The sequence below is a fragment of the Homarus americanus genome, unplaced genomic scaffold (genome assembly GCF_018991925.1).
Source record: "Homarus americanus isolate GMGI-L3 unplaced genomic scaffold, GMGI_Hamer_2.0 scaffold19969, whole genome shotgun sequence".
Classification (NCBI taxonomy): Eukaryota; Metazoa; Arthropoda; class Malacostraca; order Decapoda; family Nephropidae; genus Homarus; species Homarus americanus.
The window spans coordinates 294,212-311,690 of NW_024746036.1; the positions used below are offsets into that span (position 1 = coordinate 294,212).

Below are 17,479 nucleotides of genomic sequence, written 5' to 3' on the forward strand. Positions count from 1 at the left end.
AGAGGGAGAAGAAGGAAGAAGACATATAGAGGATAGGGTGCCGGAAGGAAGAGAGGGAAAGAGGGAGTGAGGAAGGGAAGAAAAGAGGGGTAGGAGTGAGAAGGAGAGGGAAGAGAGGGATAGTGGATGATGAGAAGGAGGGAAAAAAGAGGAAGCGAAAGGCTGCAGGAAGGAGAAATGAGGTTAAGGAGGTGAGAAATAGGACAAGGGAAGAGGGAATTAGAAAAATGGAGGAAAAAAGAGAGAGAGCGGGGGAGAAAGAGGGAGGAAGCGGTGGGAAGAGGAGGGATGATGAATAAGGAAGGAAAGGACAAGGTAACTAGGAAGAAGGAGAAAAGACCTAGAACGGGTAAGAGACAGGAGGATGCAGGGAAGACACGAAATATAATAAAGAAGAAAATGGTGAAGAAAATTAGGAGGAGGATAAATAGGAGGAAAGTGATCGAAGAAGAGGAGGAGGAGGAGGAGAAAGATGAAGATGAGGAGGAGGAGGAAGATGAGAAGGAGGGGGAGGAAGAGGAAAGTGGAACTAAAAGAAAAAATAGGAGATAGAGATGACGATAAAAAAAAATAAGGGCGAAGAAACGTAGGAAGAATTGCCATTGGTAGAAGAGATAAGAGAAATGGAGGAGAACTGTTAGAGAGAAAGAAAAACCAAACGAGGAAAAGAAGAGTGGGAGAGAAATGTCGAGGAGAAGGAAGAAGTAAATGAGATAAAGAAAATAGAAAAGGAACTAGAGGTACAGAGAAAGAACACCCACCCAGCCTCGCCCCAGCGGCCCTGCAGGAGTAGATGCCTCGTTAGCCGTAACGACCCTGCCAGCGATCACGTTTCAGCGTCGGTGGCGCGAGGGTGACACTTCGGGGTCCTATGTTGGGGGTCCTCCTATGTGGGGGTCCTCCTGTACTGGGGTCCTCCTGTGTTGGGGTCCTCTTGTGCTAGGGTTCCTCCTGTGTTGAGGTCCTCCTGTGTTGGGGTCCTCCTGTGTTAGGGTCCTATTGTGTTAGGGTCCTCTTGTGTTGGGGTCCTCCTGTGCTGGGGTCCTCCTGTGTTGGGGTCCTCTTGTGCTAGGGTTCCTCCTGTGTTGGGGTCCTCTGTTTGGGTCCTCCTGTGTTAGGGTCCTCTTTGTGTTAGGGTCCCTTGTGTTGGGTCCCCTCCTGTGTTGGAGGTCCCTCCTGTGTTGGGGTCCTCCTGTGTTATGGTTCCTCCTGTGCTGGGGTCCTCCTGTGCTTGGGTCCTCCTGTGTTGGGGCCCTCCTGTATTGGGGTCCTCCTGTGTTATTGGGATCCTGTGTTGAGTTCCTCCTGTGTTGGGATCCTCCTGTGCTTGGGTCCTCCTGTGTTGGGGGTCCCTCCTGTTCTGGGGGTCCCTCCTGTGTTGGGGTCCTCCTGTGCTTGGGTCCCTCCCATGAGGGTCCTACTATGTTGAGGTCCCTGTGTTGGGATCCCTCCCAAAGCTGGGGGTCCCCATGTTGGGGTCCCTCCTGTCTCTGGGGTCCTCCCCGTGATGAGGGTCCTCTGTGGGGGGTCCTCCTGTGTTGGGGGGGTCCCTCTGTGTTGGGGTCCCACCATGTTGGGTTCCTCTCCTGTGTTGGTGTCCTCCTGTGTTGGGGTCCTCCTGTGTTGGGGTCCTACTAGGCGTTGTGTCTCTCCTGTGTTGGGGTCCTCCTGTGTTGGGGGTCCCTCCTGTGTTGGGGTCCTCCTGTGTTGGGGGTCCTCCCGTGTTGGGGTCCCACTATGTTGTGGGGTCCTCCCTGTGCTGGGGGTCCTCCCCTGTGTTGGGGTCCTCCTGTGTTGGGGGTCCCTCCCTGTGTTGTGGGGTCCTACTATGTTGGGGGTTCTCCTGTGATGAGGTCCTCACTATGTTGGGTTCTCCCAGATGGAGTCCCTCCCAGTTGGGGTCCTCCTGTGTTGGGGGTCCTCCTGTGTTGGGGGTCCCTCTCTGTGTTAAAGTCCTCCTGTGTTGGTGTCCTCCTGTGTTGGTGTCCTCCTGTGATGAGGCAGGTCCTCCTGTGTTGGGGGTCCTCCCATGTTGGCATGTCCTCCCTGTGTTGGGGGTCCCTCCCAAGTTGGGGTCCCACTATGCTGGGGGTCCTCCTGTGTTGGGATCCTCCTGTGTTGGGGGTTCTCCTGTGTTGGGGTCCCTCCTGTGTTGGTGTCCCTCCCTGTGCCAGTCCTCCTGTGTTGGGGGTCCTACTTATGTTATTGGGGTCCTCCTGTGTTGGGATCCTCCTGTTGGGGTTCTCCTGTGTTGGGGGTCCCCTGTGCTGGGATCCTCCCAGGTTGGGGTTCTCCTGTGTTGGGGGTCCCTCCTGTGTTGGGATCCTCCTGTGTTGGGGGTTCCTCCTGTGTTGGTGTCCTCCTGTGCTGGTGTCCTCCTGTGTTGGTGTCCTCCCTGTGATGAGAGGTCCTCCTGTGTTGGGGTCCCTGTGCTGGTGTCCTCCGTGTTGGGGTCCTCCTGTTGGGGGTCCTACTATGTTGGGGTCCTCCTGTGTTGGGATCCTCCTGTGTTGGGGGTCCTCCCTGTGTTGGGGGTCCTCCTGTGTTGGTGTCCTCCCTGTGTTGGGGTCCTCCTGTGTTGGGGTCCTACTAAGGTTGGGGTTCTCCTGTGATGAGGTCCCTCCTGTGTTGGGGTCCTCCTAAAGCTGGGGGTCCCTCCTGTGTTGGGGTCCCTCCTGTGTTGGTGTCCTCCCTGTGTTGGTGTCCTCCCCTGTGTTGGTGTGTCCTCCTGTGATGAGGTCCCTCCCTGTGTTGTGGGTCCTCCTGTGTTGGTGTCCTCCCTGTGCTGGGGTCCCTGTGTTGGGGGTCCCATCATGTTGGGGTCCTCCTGTGTTGGGATCCTCCTGTGTTGGGGTCCTCCATGTTGGGGGTCCTCCTGTTCCTGGGGTCCTCCTGTGCTGGGGGTCCTCCTCTGTGGGGGGGGTCCTCCTGTGTTGGGGGCTGGGTCCTCCTGTGTTGGGGGTCCTCCTGTGTTGGGATCCTCTTGTGTTGAGTCCCTCCTGTGTTGGGGTCCTCCCTGTGTTGGGGTCCTACTATGCTGGGGGTTCTCCTGTGTTGGGGTCCCTCCTGTGTTGGGGTCCTACTATGCTGGGGTTCTCCTGTGTTGGGGGTCCTCCTGTGTTGGGGTCCCTCCTGTGTTGGGGTCCTCCTGTGTTGGGGATCCTCTTGTGTTGAGTCCTCCTGTGTTGGGGTCCTCCCTGTGCTGGGGTCCTTACCATGTTGGGGTTCTCCTGTGTTGGGGTCCTCCCTGTGGTTGGGGGTCCCAGCCATGTAGGGGTCCTCCTGTGTTGGGGTCCTCCTGTGTTGGGGTCCTCCTGTGCTGTGGGGGTCCTCCCTGTGTTGGGGTCCCAATTGTGTTGGGGTCCCACCATGTTGGGGCCCTCCCATGTTGGGGTCCCTCCTGTGTTGGGGTCCCACCATGTAGGGGTCCTCCCAAGTTGTGGGGTCCCATTGGTGCTGGGGTTCTCCTGTGTTGTGGTCCTACTATGTTGGGGTTCTCCTGTGTTGGGGTCCTATTGCGTTGGGGTTCTCCTGTGTTGTGGGTCCTCCTGTGTTGGGGTCCTCCTGTGTTGGGGTCCTCCTGTGTTGGGGGTCCTATTATGTTGGGGTCCTATTATGTTGGGGTTCTCCTGTGTTGTGGGTTCTACTAGATTACTGTTGAGGCTTACTATTCAAACATCACAACTAGACATTTTTGTGTTACCAAAGTCATGACAAACTCTCAATCCACCACATTCAGCTCTGGTACACAAATATCCAGATAGACACCGTAATTGTTGTATATACTGGGAAGCCTTGTGATGTTTCTCCACTCACCGGGACGAGCAGAAGGTCACTTTATTCTGGACAAGAAGACGCTTAAACAAACTCATGTATTCTCTCCAGTTAGGGGACATTGAGTGAAACAAGACCGTAGTTATTCTGGTTTATTAGATTATAGCAACTCAGGATTCTAATCTTTGTATGTTGATGAGTTTAAAATTAAGTTAGGAAAATCGAACTATGTGATAATTTAGTCTCTACCGATACTAACCACCTTAGCTTATGTTTCAGTATTTAGAGATGTAAATGTCGAGGTTAGGTGTGTCAGTGTAAGCGACCATAGATTGTAAATACACGTGAATTTATACATAGTAGATGAATGTCACTGTCTGTATGTCACTATTGTTATTCTATTATCAACCTGAATATCTGATCAGTTTTATGCTAATATTTAAGTATTAACAAACTTCCTTTGTTATTTTCGGTATTCACTGATGTAATGTTTCTGTAATGAACTGGCGCGATTGATGACGTCTGTGGATACGACTGGGTAAAACTGTAACAAACACTCACCATTTGATCCAACAAATACCAAGATCAAACTATATCGCATGTCAGAGTTTTTGCGTGATAGATAAAACTGTCTTCCAGTTATATTTCTGGTTAGACCATTAGTTGATATTAATCACTTTGTTGGGGAATTTTTCAAAAGGTTGAAGTTAAAACAAATCTGATTATTGTTTTTTACTGATGAGAATATAATGGACAGAATATTGAAATACCTTTGGGTATTAAATATAGTTTACTATATAAGAGCAAGAGTACAATAGCAATTTATATAAACACAATACCTCAATAATTATTTTACTCTTGCACGATCACGAATGATTTGAACAATAAGCAAGAGGAAGGCAGAGGCATGTTGTGTCTCGTCGTTTACAGTAAAGAAATAATCTTTTACGACCAGCTTGTACCCAGAGGACAAACACCCACCGGAAATGACTACATCTAAGTACTAAAATACCAGCTGTGGCGAAAACTGTTAGATTCCCAGAGTTTTCCTACACCAGTCATCGTATTTGCCAGGAAACTCTTAACGAATCCGAGAACGAAATGATGGTCACTTTTCCATACTTATCTCATCTGGTTACTTGAGACTTATTTCCCGTCACTAAAAAATTACTTCAGCGCCATAATTTGTAACTGAAGATAATGCTGTGATGCATGTTTCTCTAATACCTCAAGATCCTGCCTTGAAATCTTGAACATATATTAAGAACCTTCAGCAATCACAATAACCTTATATCTTCTTTGTTTTGTTCTTAGTTACGTTACTGTATTTTCTTCCTTTATTTATTCATATTTTAAGCTCTTTCTTCTTTCTCAGAACCTACACATTGTACCCAGAGTCTTGTCTATACAGTATTTTCCCTCGTGTACTTATACATATACGTGATACATGATACACAATACAGAATTTAGGATATTTTCTGAGGGGTCAAATATTGAAATGTTTCCTTCAATATTTTTGGGGGATTTTACTTTCCGATCATCGAGTTACATGAACCACCGTGTACATGGGAGGGGAGCACCTCTAGTATTACCTGTGTTGCTCCTCTTCTCCCCCACTCCTTCCCTTTCTGCTTCTTTTCCTTCTTCCTTCTTTCTTGAGGATAGGTTAGGTTAGCGTTAGAGTGTTTTATCATTAGGTGATATAAACTGGGGGGTGTCTAACCTCTTATATACTGATGATGTTATGAATATGTGAGTCATTTTTAGTTTTTATAACGTTACAAGTGTGTAGGTAGGATATTGGTGGTGTTGTTGAAGTTGTTGATAATTTAATTTAACTGATGTCACCAACACGCTGTATATTGCCACACCCTCTACACTCTACACGAACACAGACGTCTATGCAGTAATTAAGCATTGATCTTGACATGCATTGGGTAAAGAAAGTGGGAAAAGTTCTCTCAGTGAGTGAGTCAATAAATCAGCCAGCCAGTTGGAGAGTCATTCTTTTGTTCGGTGAATTATTCAAATAGTCAGTCACTCCGAAGTGGTATTCGTAGAGCTGACTGACACACCACAGTAAAGTACTTCAGATTATCCTCATTATTATTCATCTTCTTGTGACGATCAAGAGAATGACAAGTTATTTACGAACACATCAACAATCATTCCTCTGACAACTTTCTCTAAGTCAAGTGACATACTACCAGATGTTTACAGAGTCCCTTGATGTTTCTGTTTGCAGAGTTTCCCGGTGCTTGTGTTTACAGAGTCCCTTGATGAAATTACACAAAGAATACATTTTTGTGTTCTTTATTATTTTCTACAAACATCAAAGAAGGGGAACTCAGTAAAAAACATGAAGAGACTGTAAAAAAAACCCTGAACGTATTTATATATATATATATATATATATATATATATATATATATATATATATATATATATATATATATATATATACAGGTTTATATTCTTATAAATATATATATATGATCACTATATCATGTAGCAGCTACGACATTTATCAAGCAAATAGTGGAAACACATCCAATTTCCCCTCAGTGTGTGGTATCTTTGACACGACCAATGGCCATGTACCACGATTTATTGCTTCATAAAAATGCTTTTATGAATATTAGCCCCGCGCCACGGCTGACCTACAATAAGGGGAGTGTCGGGACTAGGGAGGTGAGGTGGAACAGTGTTACCCGTCCACAGACATGGGCGGTGATGGACCTTCTGGCGACATTGCCCTCCTTCCCGCTATACACACACCATTCAAAATGCAACGTAACCTAACCAAAACCAACCTAATCTAAGCTAACCTGACCCAACCTAACCTACCTCAACCCAACTCAATCCAACCTATGAAGTTCCGTGGTGTGACTAAAACGAATCTTGGCCGTCAGCGGTTCGATAATTATGGAGGGTGTTTTTAGACAATTTTGAATGCTTTCACTTCTATTAATTTTCTTGGACAAATGCATAGTTTTCTAGATATAGGCGAGATAAGATATTGGTTAGGTTACATTAGGTAAGATTTTATTAGGTTTAGTTAGGTTAGCACGTGATTTCAGTCATTTTTATATTTTTCCACAAAATAATACAGTATCCCCTATTAAAATAAATGAAAACTGTGTATATTTAAACCCATTTTCAATGAAAAATAGCGGACGGTCATGATCCGAATATTTACATGAATCTCAACCCTGCCAAAGGTACATTTAAAATATAAATGTTGTGTTGTTGTTTAAACGTAAACAACAAAAACCAAAACAAATCAAGACTGATGTAAACATTGTTGCACACACTGTATAAACAGTTTATGTTATTTAGTCATTTAAAAATATAAATATATATGTTTTGTCATAAAATATCATAAACAGTATTTAAATATTTGATTAATTATTTATTTGGGTTTAAAATGATCCAGTTGATCTGAAAATATAAGAAATGGAAGTACTGCACAGTATTGATATCCATTGTGAGAGCGGGAACTAAGGTGAGCCAGGCTGTCCAGGGCTGCCGGAGACTGGGAGAAGGTGATGATTTCTGCCAGGCATAATATTATAAGTTTAGGCTGTGGGGCGAGGCTCTGGTATCCTGTAAATGAAGCAACACTTTCGCTTGCAGGGTCCCAGACTGTCAGGTATGTGTACAGTAGTTACGGGAGGAGTGGTGAGTGCATGGTGTGCTTATTGAAGTAGAGGGAATACTCGCAGTAATTTAAATTGTAAAATAATGTAGTATAGGTTTATTGATTTGATGTTATTTTAGTTTCCGTCATCCGGGAAATCTTAGGAATTCAAATATTGGAATCTGTAGTTTAGACAATTCTAAGACACTTGGCCCCTAGTTAGGAGATTAGGTCAGGTCATTTGCGAGGGAAACGTCGTGGAAGAAAAGGGTCAATTTATAGTCTTGCACCGGTCTTTCTTTCACTGTTAATAATATGTATTTCGTTATGTATTATTTTACTTTAGGACATAGTGCGCCCGAATGTTATAAACTACTGAAACATTTTGAACCCATATGTACATGGCGAAAATGGATAGTAGCGACACAATTGAATTTAATTAATTTTACGTAGTTTTCAGTCATTGTGAGATGTTATCGGCACATCACGCATGCTCAATATTGACTGACATCATCCAGTCGTAACCAGTGATGTATAAATATCGTCACGCGATTTTTTTTCGACCAATCACATTTGATTTTTGGTAAATGTTTACGAAACTGTTGTCATTAGAAATTGTTTGTTAATTTTCTTTATTTTTACTATACTTATGGTTTTGATGATTTTAAGTATATTAAAAGAAATAACAACTTTCTATTATAATTTTTTGTATTTTGGGGGAATTTTTTTCAATTACTCTATCCTACAATCTTAAATTCTTTGTTAGTGGGTAGGGTTAGGTTAGGTTAGGTTAGTATTGATAACAGGTTAGTTTAAGCTAGGCCAACCGGTGGTCCGGGGGCGGAGCCCCCTGCTAGGGGTTAGGTTATGTTTTGTTAGGTTAGATGACTCGTTATCGTTTTCTCCCCCACCCAAACCCTGATTTCCCAGGTTCTCCCCAATTATTGGGGGGCAAAAACGAGCAATTTCCGCCAAAAATGAAGGTCAGATTCATTTAAAACACCAAAATACACTGGAAAAACATATTGGTCAACCCCTGGGGACTCATGTCCTAAAGTAAAAATTTACCCGTAATGTTTAGACAATTCTAAAACATTTTTCTTCTATGATATTTCCACCGGAAATTTGGGATGACTGAGATATTAATTTTTCAGTATTATTACATACGCTCAGTCACAAATTTTGCCGTCTTGTTTACTCTTGGTGGAGTAGATAGTATTGCACCGGTCTTTATTTTTATATTAAAAATTGTTTTTTCCTTTGGTATTTGATGAGTTTCTAACGAATTTGATATTCATTTCTGCTGGAAATCGCAATTTTTTTTTAGCCGTAACGGAAAAAGTTGGAATTTTTTTTAATAAATCACATAAATAAAATACCAACCAACGAACAAAACCAAACAATCTCCGTTAGCCAGAATCTCTCAAACCCGGAACTCTCTGATAGCCGGAATTGAAATTTTCTCAGTAAATCGTTCCCAAAGCCGGAAAATTCCAGCTTTGGGAATGATTTTCCGAGGGGCGCATTTTCCGGAAAATTCTAAGAAAATTTTCCGGATACCCGGGATGGGAAAGTTTTTTTCTGGGTTTGAAAAATAAAAATAAGGCGCATTTTCTGGATATACCTAGAAACACTTTCCTTGCCCGGAAAAATCTGGTTAATTTCCGGGGATGAAGGATATTTTTCCGGGCTCGAGAGATGATGTAATGGGCAATTTCTGGAACTTCCAAGAACATTTTTCCGTTACGTGTATAATTCCGGGGATGGGGGATTTTTTCCGGCTTTGAGAGAGCTGTCTCGTTCCCCGGAAATCTCTCGTTCCCGGACGTGCTCTGCACTAATTGTTCTGGCTAACGGAGATATCACTGTATTACTTTACATTCCTAAGATTCCCCGGATGACAGAAACTAAAGTAATACTAATAACATTTCTAAAATTCCTGTGTTGTCCAAAACTCAACTTAACCACTGATTTTATAGTTTTGGTAAAGGTATAGGAATGATATGATTTGGTAATAGGTTAATACTGGAGCAGGTGGCTATTTCCAGAAGGAGTGTTTCGATTTTGTTAATTTTTCCACAGTTCTTTGGATGATTATAAGTAATTAAAAACGATAGGACATCTTTTTTTTTTTTAGTTCTTCTCTACAATTATAAATCATCTTTAGTGAACAGTGTATGAAGGACGAGAGAAAAACTGATCATATGACACTAAAGTGATGTCTATATGTGATTTGTATGTGAAGAAATTAATTATTTACCTTATTATTCAGCTGAAAAATTTGCCGTCCTGGTATATGTTGTCATCTGCTCTTTGTTTGTTTACTCTTGAACCGACTACTCTTTAAGTGTACTCTCACATCCACAAAAAAATGGAAAATTACACCATGTTGCTTCAAGAAAGTTGCTTTTATTAGTATCAGATATTAAAGTAAGTAATTCTGTTTAATATGGTAGGGGGGTCTACCCCCAGCTAGGAAATTAGGTAAGGTTAGGTAGGTTTCTTTGATTGGTTAGTCAGTTTCTGTGCATTGTCATATAATTTTTATTACCTTATATCAGTCAAAGAACATCTGTGGAAAAAATTAACGAAATTGAACAACTTGTTCTGGTTTTAGCCAACTGCTCCAGGATTACCAGTAATAGTTTACAATGCCATCCTGTAAGAAGGGGCTACAATATCCCAAAATATCTTGGAGGAATTGCAAAACCATATTTACAATTAAACAGTTTGTGTGTATGGAAAGGCTGCTGCTGCTGAACTTACAGTATTACAAAAATTGCAAATCCTGCTAATATTTTTCTTCTTTTTTTTTAGATAGCTACAGTAGTTTTCTTTATGCAAGATAACAAAAATTTTTAACTTTGTCTTTACCAAAAGTCTAAAGTTACTGCCGTTGTTTCATAGTAAGTATGAAACAGAATAGTGCCATTAATCTCTTGGAAATTTTTCATCAAGGTGTCTAAATTATTTAAAGATAATTTTTTTTTCAAAAGTAATTGCAAAAATCATGCCAAAACCTTCTTATGCTCCTTCTCTCTCTTTTCCATCATCTTTCTTTTTACCTTTCTTCCCTCTTCCTCCTCAAGCAATGTTTTTATGTTCTGGCCTCTAAATTTATGTTCTTGTGGCCCTGACTATAATTATTCGATACAGAACTGGTAAGGTAAAGCCTACTAGTGATGATAATTGCATTTCTACAGCTTTAGTAGTCTTTTAAGATGTGATGTAACAAGTAGATATCAAATATTTCAGATGGAGAAAACCAAGATGGGTACCAGTGGCCAAAAGCAAGATGTTCAAAATTCCTCCCCGTACAATTACACCCAAGGAGGAAGTGGTGGAAATAACACGCTTGTTCAATATGTATCGTACACAAATGAGGGCGGTCAGGTAGGGTTAATTTATAATGTTTTTTCTACAGACTAATAGTACAGGAAAAAGTACTAAAAATTTTATAGGTAAAGTCCTGTTGTTGGGAAAAACTGTTGCTACTAATGCAAAATTACAAAGTAAACAATAAACTAAATATACTATACAGTGTTTGCTCTGTGATGAAATTCTGCTCATAGAATTAAGCTGAAGGTTGAATAGTGTTATTGTATTTATTAGAACTTTGAAATCAGGACATTAATATTTTATTTATATTACCAGTAGTAAGTGAGATGATGCATTAGAGGGGTGACCTTTAGTCAATTTCATCTTTTTTTTTTTTTTTTTTTTTACGGGGACCAGCCCACCCGGACACAGGTCACTGACCCACATCGGGGCCCTGCGGGCGAAAATGTAATAACAATAATAATAATAATAATAATAAATAATAGTCATAATAATTCATAATAAATAAAATTTATGATAAAACAAACAAAATAAAATAATAAAATAATTATGATAATAATACAGTAACTGTAATAATAATAATAATATTAATAATAAAGAACTGTAAATACAAAAATGAAAAAAAAAAGATCAAAAGTGAGAAACGATATATGTATGTTGTGTTGTCAATGGTAAGAGAAACAATTGAGACCCTGCAATTGCGTGTAAATGAAGCAGAAAGTCAGATCAGCAACCTGGGACTTGGTCACAGTTTTCGTGATGCCATATGGCAGCAGGGTCTACCATTAGACAACACATTATGCTTCCAATATCTTCCCAAAGGGGATCAGGAATATTACTGTTCTTAGGTATTTTAGTCTAGGAATTAGTTTTTATTACATTATGGATGAAAGGTTTTTAGTTGAAAGCAGCTCCAAATACCTTCACCCAGCTTTATCAGACTTGGTTCATAGGAATGGAATTATCAGTCTTGACTAGGTCCATCCCAGAGGGATGTGAATTGATACCAAAAGATGAATAAAAAAATCTTGCTACAGCAGGCTAGGTTAGATCTGTGAAATAGGAGAAGTCTAGGGTTCCTCTAGTATAAATTTCAGTGGTTAGGTCTCAAATTGGACACTACATACAAGTGGATTGGTTGATTTTCTTAGAGAGAACAGTACATTACTCTAGTTGAATTTTCAAAGTACAGTAGTGTTCATTCATCCCATCAGACGGCACCTCTGGGAAGAGAGCCTCCGAAGAGCTGATACTTCAGAGCTATCCATGCAGCAAGCCGCAGAAGACGAGGCTGAACATCAGCAAATTTTGGAGTACAACCATCAAGAGAATCTAAGAGTGGCAGCTTTAAGAGAAGAAAGGTAAGTTAATAAGTACTACATATACAGTTAGAACAGTGGTCATCATGGAACATTGTAACGAATGTTGATAACACAACCATGATAACATCAGAACATAGGACTACAAGTTTTAATTATTATAGTAATATGTTATTGAAATTACATAAATCAAAGCAAATTTTCCTCATAAGAATTTATGGGAAAAGGGGAGATGGGTTCTTAATGTAACCACTTCACCTCTTACCCAGTAGTTATGTTTCACATTATACCTTTATCACACCAGTGAATCTGTAATTCGCAGTCATCTCCATATGCCAGTGTTTCTAGTGTTTCCTCGTCTTTGTTTCCATGGTGCATGTTGAGAATTTTTTCCTAACAGCACCAGTTTCTCTTTGAAGGGTATTTTGAAGATTCTGTGTCTACTGTAATTTGGGTGTCTTTATTTATCATCTTTTGTGCCTTGGTCTTGTCAGGTTCGTTTGTTTCTTGTAATGTTGAGGTTGTTGTTGCAGTTGGTGAATGCTCTGCTGTTCCTTTTTCTTGTGCTTTGTTTGTCAATTGTGGTGTTACTTGGTTCATTAGGTGGGATGCTTATAGCACAGATGCAGAGGATGGGCTGTCTGGGAAATTCATTATTGGAAGATTGTTCCTTTCCAGCATTTTGTCCATCTCCATTTCAAAGGAGCCAGGGTTCCCTAAGTTCATGACATGGGAATATAACAGGCAGATGAGCACTTTGTAGTCTCGTATTTTGCCCAGTACAATTTTGGTGGTATTCTGGGGTTGTATTGTTTTTTCAACGACTTTCTTGGCAATAGCAGCATATGTTGTGTGTTTCTTCTGCTCCTGTTGTTGTTTTTCCTTCACTGCTTTTTCGTTTATTACATTCTTTTTGTATGGACAAGCCATTGTTAGGGTTCTGCGGGTGTTATATCCTGGCTCCTTAAAGTTCTTACAGTTTATGCAGGCTTTGTAATGATTTTTGCAGTCTCGGAGGTATTTCCCTCTTCTGCACATTTTGAGTGCCTTTTGTGGACAGTCTTTTGTTACATGTGCTTCATGTGCATAGCAGTTGAAGCAAGTGAGAATATTGACGTATTTCTCCCATTCTAGTTGTTTAGGGAGTACTGACATGCTACCCAGTAAATCCTAGGATTCCAGATTCCAGGGCCTTTTCTATCATTGTATTGTCGGTGAATCTAAGTTTTAGGCAATGTGTATAATGTTTGGTCTGTATCATTTCTTCGAGTTTCAGCCAGTTGTTTTCTATTTCAAGTTTTTTAATTTCTTGTGCCGAGTGTTTTCCAAATTCATAGTCAAGTCCACTCACAAATACTGATCTCTTAACTTTCACCTCTGGTGGCATGATGACCTGAAGTCCTATATCTCTAAAGGCTTGTGTTCCCTCGGGGCTCAGAATAGTGTCTGCGTCCCTATTGTCCCTGCACATTGCCGTGTATCCGTCATTGGTTGGGAAAATTCTTGTGAAAGGTACATTGAGTATGCTGTACATTATTTCCGTTATCTGAGCATGTGAAGGCGCTGTTTTTTTTCTGATGATCTTAAGTCTAACCTTGGTAGCCATGGTTTATTTGTTTGTGTTCTCCTAGCATGTAATAATTGTGGATGTTAAAGGTTATTCAAGACCCTTCATTGGTGTGCCAATAGGCAACCACCAGACAGTGGTCTAACTGCACTATCACTGTTTTCCACTGCCAGATTGGCCTGTGTTCCCCCAATCTCCAACAGACACACACAATTCCACTTACTGTGAGCTGTGCTCCACTGGAGGGGCTCTAGCACGAATACTTAGGTATAAGCAGGTGCATTGGCCAGGGTAAGTAGGGAGGTCTAGCTATGGTTGACAATCCTGAATGCTCGTGAGGTAGTCCGGCAACGGTCGTGGTCGTTATCCTAAGGGGGAGGCCCACAAAGGGCGTTGCCCTAAACAGGATTCCTGGGACATCCAGTGATAATTATCAGTGAAGCGGGTTTGCGGTCCGGTCGTCAACAGTTGGAACAAAGGCTGGCGGGCTTTGGCGGTGTAGGGTCTTTGGAGCGAGGTCCTATCATGGCGAAGGCAGGCTGGCGAATGAGTCGAGTCCAGAGATACCATGGAAGTTCATAATAGGGATTAGGATTTTTTAGGGTGGTTGGGAATCAGAGTGAATCATGAAATTGGATATGCATATAAAACTTATCATCACATCTTAATCAAACACTTTCCTCCTCAGGGTTCGCAAGGAGTTTGAAGCTAACTTGGCTCGTGTGGAAGCTTCCAAAGAGAAGCTAGCTAAACAAGCTTTGGAAGCCCAAGAGAAAGCCTTACATCTTATCACTGAGACACAGGTAAGAATTGTTTGAGGTTTTCAGGTTTCTTTTTGTCAGTTATTATCTTTAATGTATGACTAATTGACGAAAACTGTGAATGTAAGATGCTGAAGGATATCTCTGCCTCTATTATAGATCACCACTTCAAACCTTTCTCGACTAATATTCAATAAATCCTCGTTTAAAGTGTGGTTGTGTTTTGTTCTTCTAAGGGGAGGGGATCTCTTTAAGTAAGGCTTTCAGGGAGAATGGACACTACACCATGATTAAATTTTTACATTGTTACTTTGATTCAAGAGTTAATGCTGCTCAAGATCTTTAATGGAGCATTTAATTCCAGGGGGCGTATCATGTACAGTCCCTTTCATTAGTACTTCACTAGTGAAGGGGCTTATCAGGTTTTGTGTAGTGTGGCAGCCCTGTTTGTTTACATTTGACAAAAGGAAACTTGTAATAGTAAACATACTATAGAATCAAAGTACTGTCTGTAAAACTATTAAAACAAATGTCTCACTGTAATGATTTATGGAATGCTTATATGACTAGCTCCTGTAAACACACTTGTGAAGGGGACTACATCCTGTCATTTAGCTGAGAAGGATGTATCACACACATCTATTTGAGAGTATTATTTTTATCCTGGGGTTAAAGGGTTAATGTTTAGTGGAGTGAATTGGTGTACATGTTAACAGTGTAGGTTGTGAGCTTGCTTAACTTCCAAGGAAGCTGTACAGTATACAGTATTTGTTTTGTTATTGATTAACCCTTTAGTAAGGGGGACTCCCTTCAACTGAATAAAAATTGTCTGGCCAGAATAAAATACCTAAGGGATACTTTGCTCTCTAAAGGGTTAAGTAGCCAACCCTTATGTCCTATTTATTCCTTGGTCACAAATCCAAGTTTTCTTTAAGTGGAACAGTAGCCTCAAACCAGTTATTCATATACACTTCAATGTCATAACTTTAATCAAGTTACTTTTTGATTATTTTGGAGTTGGCAGTTAAAAAATAAATAAATCTGTTTCAATATACTGTATGTATAACATGAGAATAGTAATATACTGTAGTTGAGACCAAGATCTAGAACTTAATGTCCGAGACTGATACTGAAATATGCCTTTGCATAAGCCAAGTTTTTATGATAATTTTGGGGGGTAAAAAATTTAGGGTCTTGGTTCTTACAAGTATAATATATTTGAGGGGTTGAAATCCCTGGATGATGAAGGGTCAGTGTTATGTGTTGACTGATTTAATGTAAACCTTGAATAGATGATGTGTTTTATATGTAAGTCACATCATTATATTAAGTTGGACCATCACTTTTGTATCATTGGAGGTTGTCCTGGGATATTCCCAAGACAACCTCTAGTGACCTGGAGTAAGGAAGGTTTCTTGTATGAAATACACTAAAGGTGAAGGGTCAGGAAAATGTGGAATTGAAAAATTGGGGGACAATATACAGGTGTCATTTCAAAGGATCTCCCAATTGAAGTGATGTGACTGGAAATTATTGTGCATCATCAACTCAGTGGATGATGCACAACAAACTCCAACAGTGGAGTGGCTTCCATTATTGTAGACTTTTTCACAAAATACTATTTACTTCTGCAATTTTATGTGCAGAAATTTTAAAAGATTTTAATCCAATTTTCTTTCAATATCCTTTTAGGCATTGGTAAAGACTTTCATCAAAAGAGAAGACCTGGAAGAAGCCATTGAAACCGCTATAGCAAACCCAATTGATTACAACTTTGTCATTGATCAGGAGGGACATATATTCCGTGGATGCAACACAAAACCGGAAAGCATTCCTGAAGAAGATAGAGAAAAACTGTTGAGTGTAGCACAGGAAAGGTGAAAAGTTCTGCTTAAACTTTAAGCGGCTTAGATATTGTACAGTACCTCTTAAGTCAGGGGTTCTCAACCAGGGGGGAATTTCCCCCCTCAGGTTTTCAGGGGGTGGGAAAACTGATACTAATATGGAAAAAATAAAGGATTTTCAGTATTATATGCATATTATTTGGAATGCACTTTTGAGGCAGACAATCTTGGAAAGGAGGGGGGAATGACATTCTGACATATGGTGAAAGGGGTGCATGGGGCAAACAAGGTTGAGAACCACTGCTCTAAGTGATGTTAATATTTTATTGTGACTACAGGGGTACTTTAGTCCATGAGATCAGCATCATCCATTGACCTTTATTTGTTTTAAAGATATTTTCATGGAACTATAAATAATAGAGAGTAAATCAAGTCAGTTATTATTTTTACTTGACTCACTCTTATATGGAATGATTGAATTGAGGCAAAAACCTTGATAAAGGGGAGACATGATGGAGTAGGGTGGTCAAATGTAGCAGACAACAAGAAAATGATCCCATAAAGTCTGTTGTGGCTAGAGGGTTAAACTATTTAGCTTTGTATAGACATTTTGTCACCTGAAAAAAAATAATTGGTATACCTGTATTTAACTTCAGTACAAACAAAAAATTTAAATGAGTGGAAGAAAATGTTTTGTCATACCTACCTTAATACTTCCTTAGTTATTACTCACATAACTTAGAATGACAAATACTTACTGCATAAATTGTAGTATAATGTAATCCTTTGTACATAACATGATAACATGAAATTTGTATATTGAAATATCTTGCTTAGATTATCCAAAATATAATGTAAGTAAATCCTCTGGTGACATACTAATAAAATCACTGAAATTTCAATGCTGCTTATTTTACTTTCATGCTTAAAATTTACAGTGCTATTCCAGATTTTCTTTTGTTCTGCTGTTATAAATATAAGAACCGAACAGCATTATACATGCAAATAAAAAATAAAGTAAAACAAAATTGCTGGTCTAATTACCAGTTTTACCAATACAGTACTAATTGAAGTTAAAAGGCTGTTACACACTAGATGCGATGCTAGCTATGCTACGGATGTGTTTCGAGAGACACTCGGTTGTATCGTTGCATCCATGGAAGTCAGTGCACAGTGGTCTTAAGAGGAGGGGGAACTATTATTGCTCTCTCTAGTAATCTCTGAGAAAAGAAAAA

The 17,479-nt window shown here is 40.5% G+C and overlaps 2 protein-coding genes across 2 annotated transcripts; one reads left to right on the top strand and one right to left on the bottom strand.

The window, feature by feature from the left end:
• Nucleotides 1-1,826: 1,826 nt before the first annotated feature.
• Nucleotides 1,827-3,371, bottom strand: LOC121878872 (S-antigen protein-like). Its single transcript, XM_042385294.1, has 2 exons — nt 3,084-3,371; nt 1,827-2,606 (listed from the first exon to the last, which is right to left on the bottom strand). The coding sequence occupies exons 1-2, from the start codon at nt 3,369-3,371 to the stop codon at nt 1,827-1,829; spliced, it is 1,068 nt and encodes a 355-aa protein (XP_042241228.1).
• A 3,897-nt stretch (nt 3,372-7,268) lies between these two features.
• LOC121878874 (probable 28S ribosomal protein S26, mitochondrial) lies at nt 7,269-17,146 on the top strand. The gene is made up of 5 exons (XM_042385296.1): nt 7,269-7,426; nt 10,670-10,807; nt 11,968-12,114; nt 14,328-14,442; nt 16,093-17,146. Exons 1-5 carry the CDS (start codon nt 7,323-7,325, stop codon nt 16,279-16,281), a joined length of 693 nt encoding a protein of 230 aa, XP_042241230.1. The 5' UTR covers nt 7,269-7,322; the 3' UTR covers nt 16,282-17,146.
• The last annotated feature ends 333 nt before the right edge of the window (nt 17,147-17,479 follow it).

What these genes read in the sequence shown, in the direction of transcription:
- LOC121878872 (XM_042385294.1), bottom strand. Translation starts at nt 3,371, where the DNA reads ATGGTGGGACCCCAACACAATTGGGACCCCAACACAGGGAGGACCCCC. An exon ending in CACAGGAGAACCCCAGCATA is followed by an intron (nt 2,607 to 3,083) that starts GTAGGACCCCAA and finishes ACCTCATCACAG; the next exon opens with GAGAACCCCAACCTTAGTAG.
- LOC121878874 (XM_042385296.1), top strand. Translation starts at nt 7,323, where the DNA reads ATGATTTCTGCCAGGCATAATATTATAAGTTTAGGCTGTGGGGCGAGG. An exon ending in GCAGGGTCCCAGACTGTCAG is followed by an intron (nt 7,427 to 10,669) that starts GTATGTGTACAG and finishes CAAATATTTCAG; the next exon opens with ATGGAGAAAACCAAGATGGG. An exon ending in ACACAAATGAGGGCGGTCAG is followed by an intron (nt 10,808 to 11,967) that starts GTAGGGTTAATT and finishes TCATCCCATCAG; the next exon opens with ACGGCACCTCTGGGAAGAGA.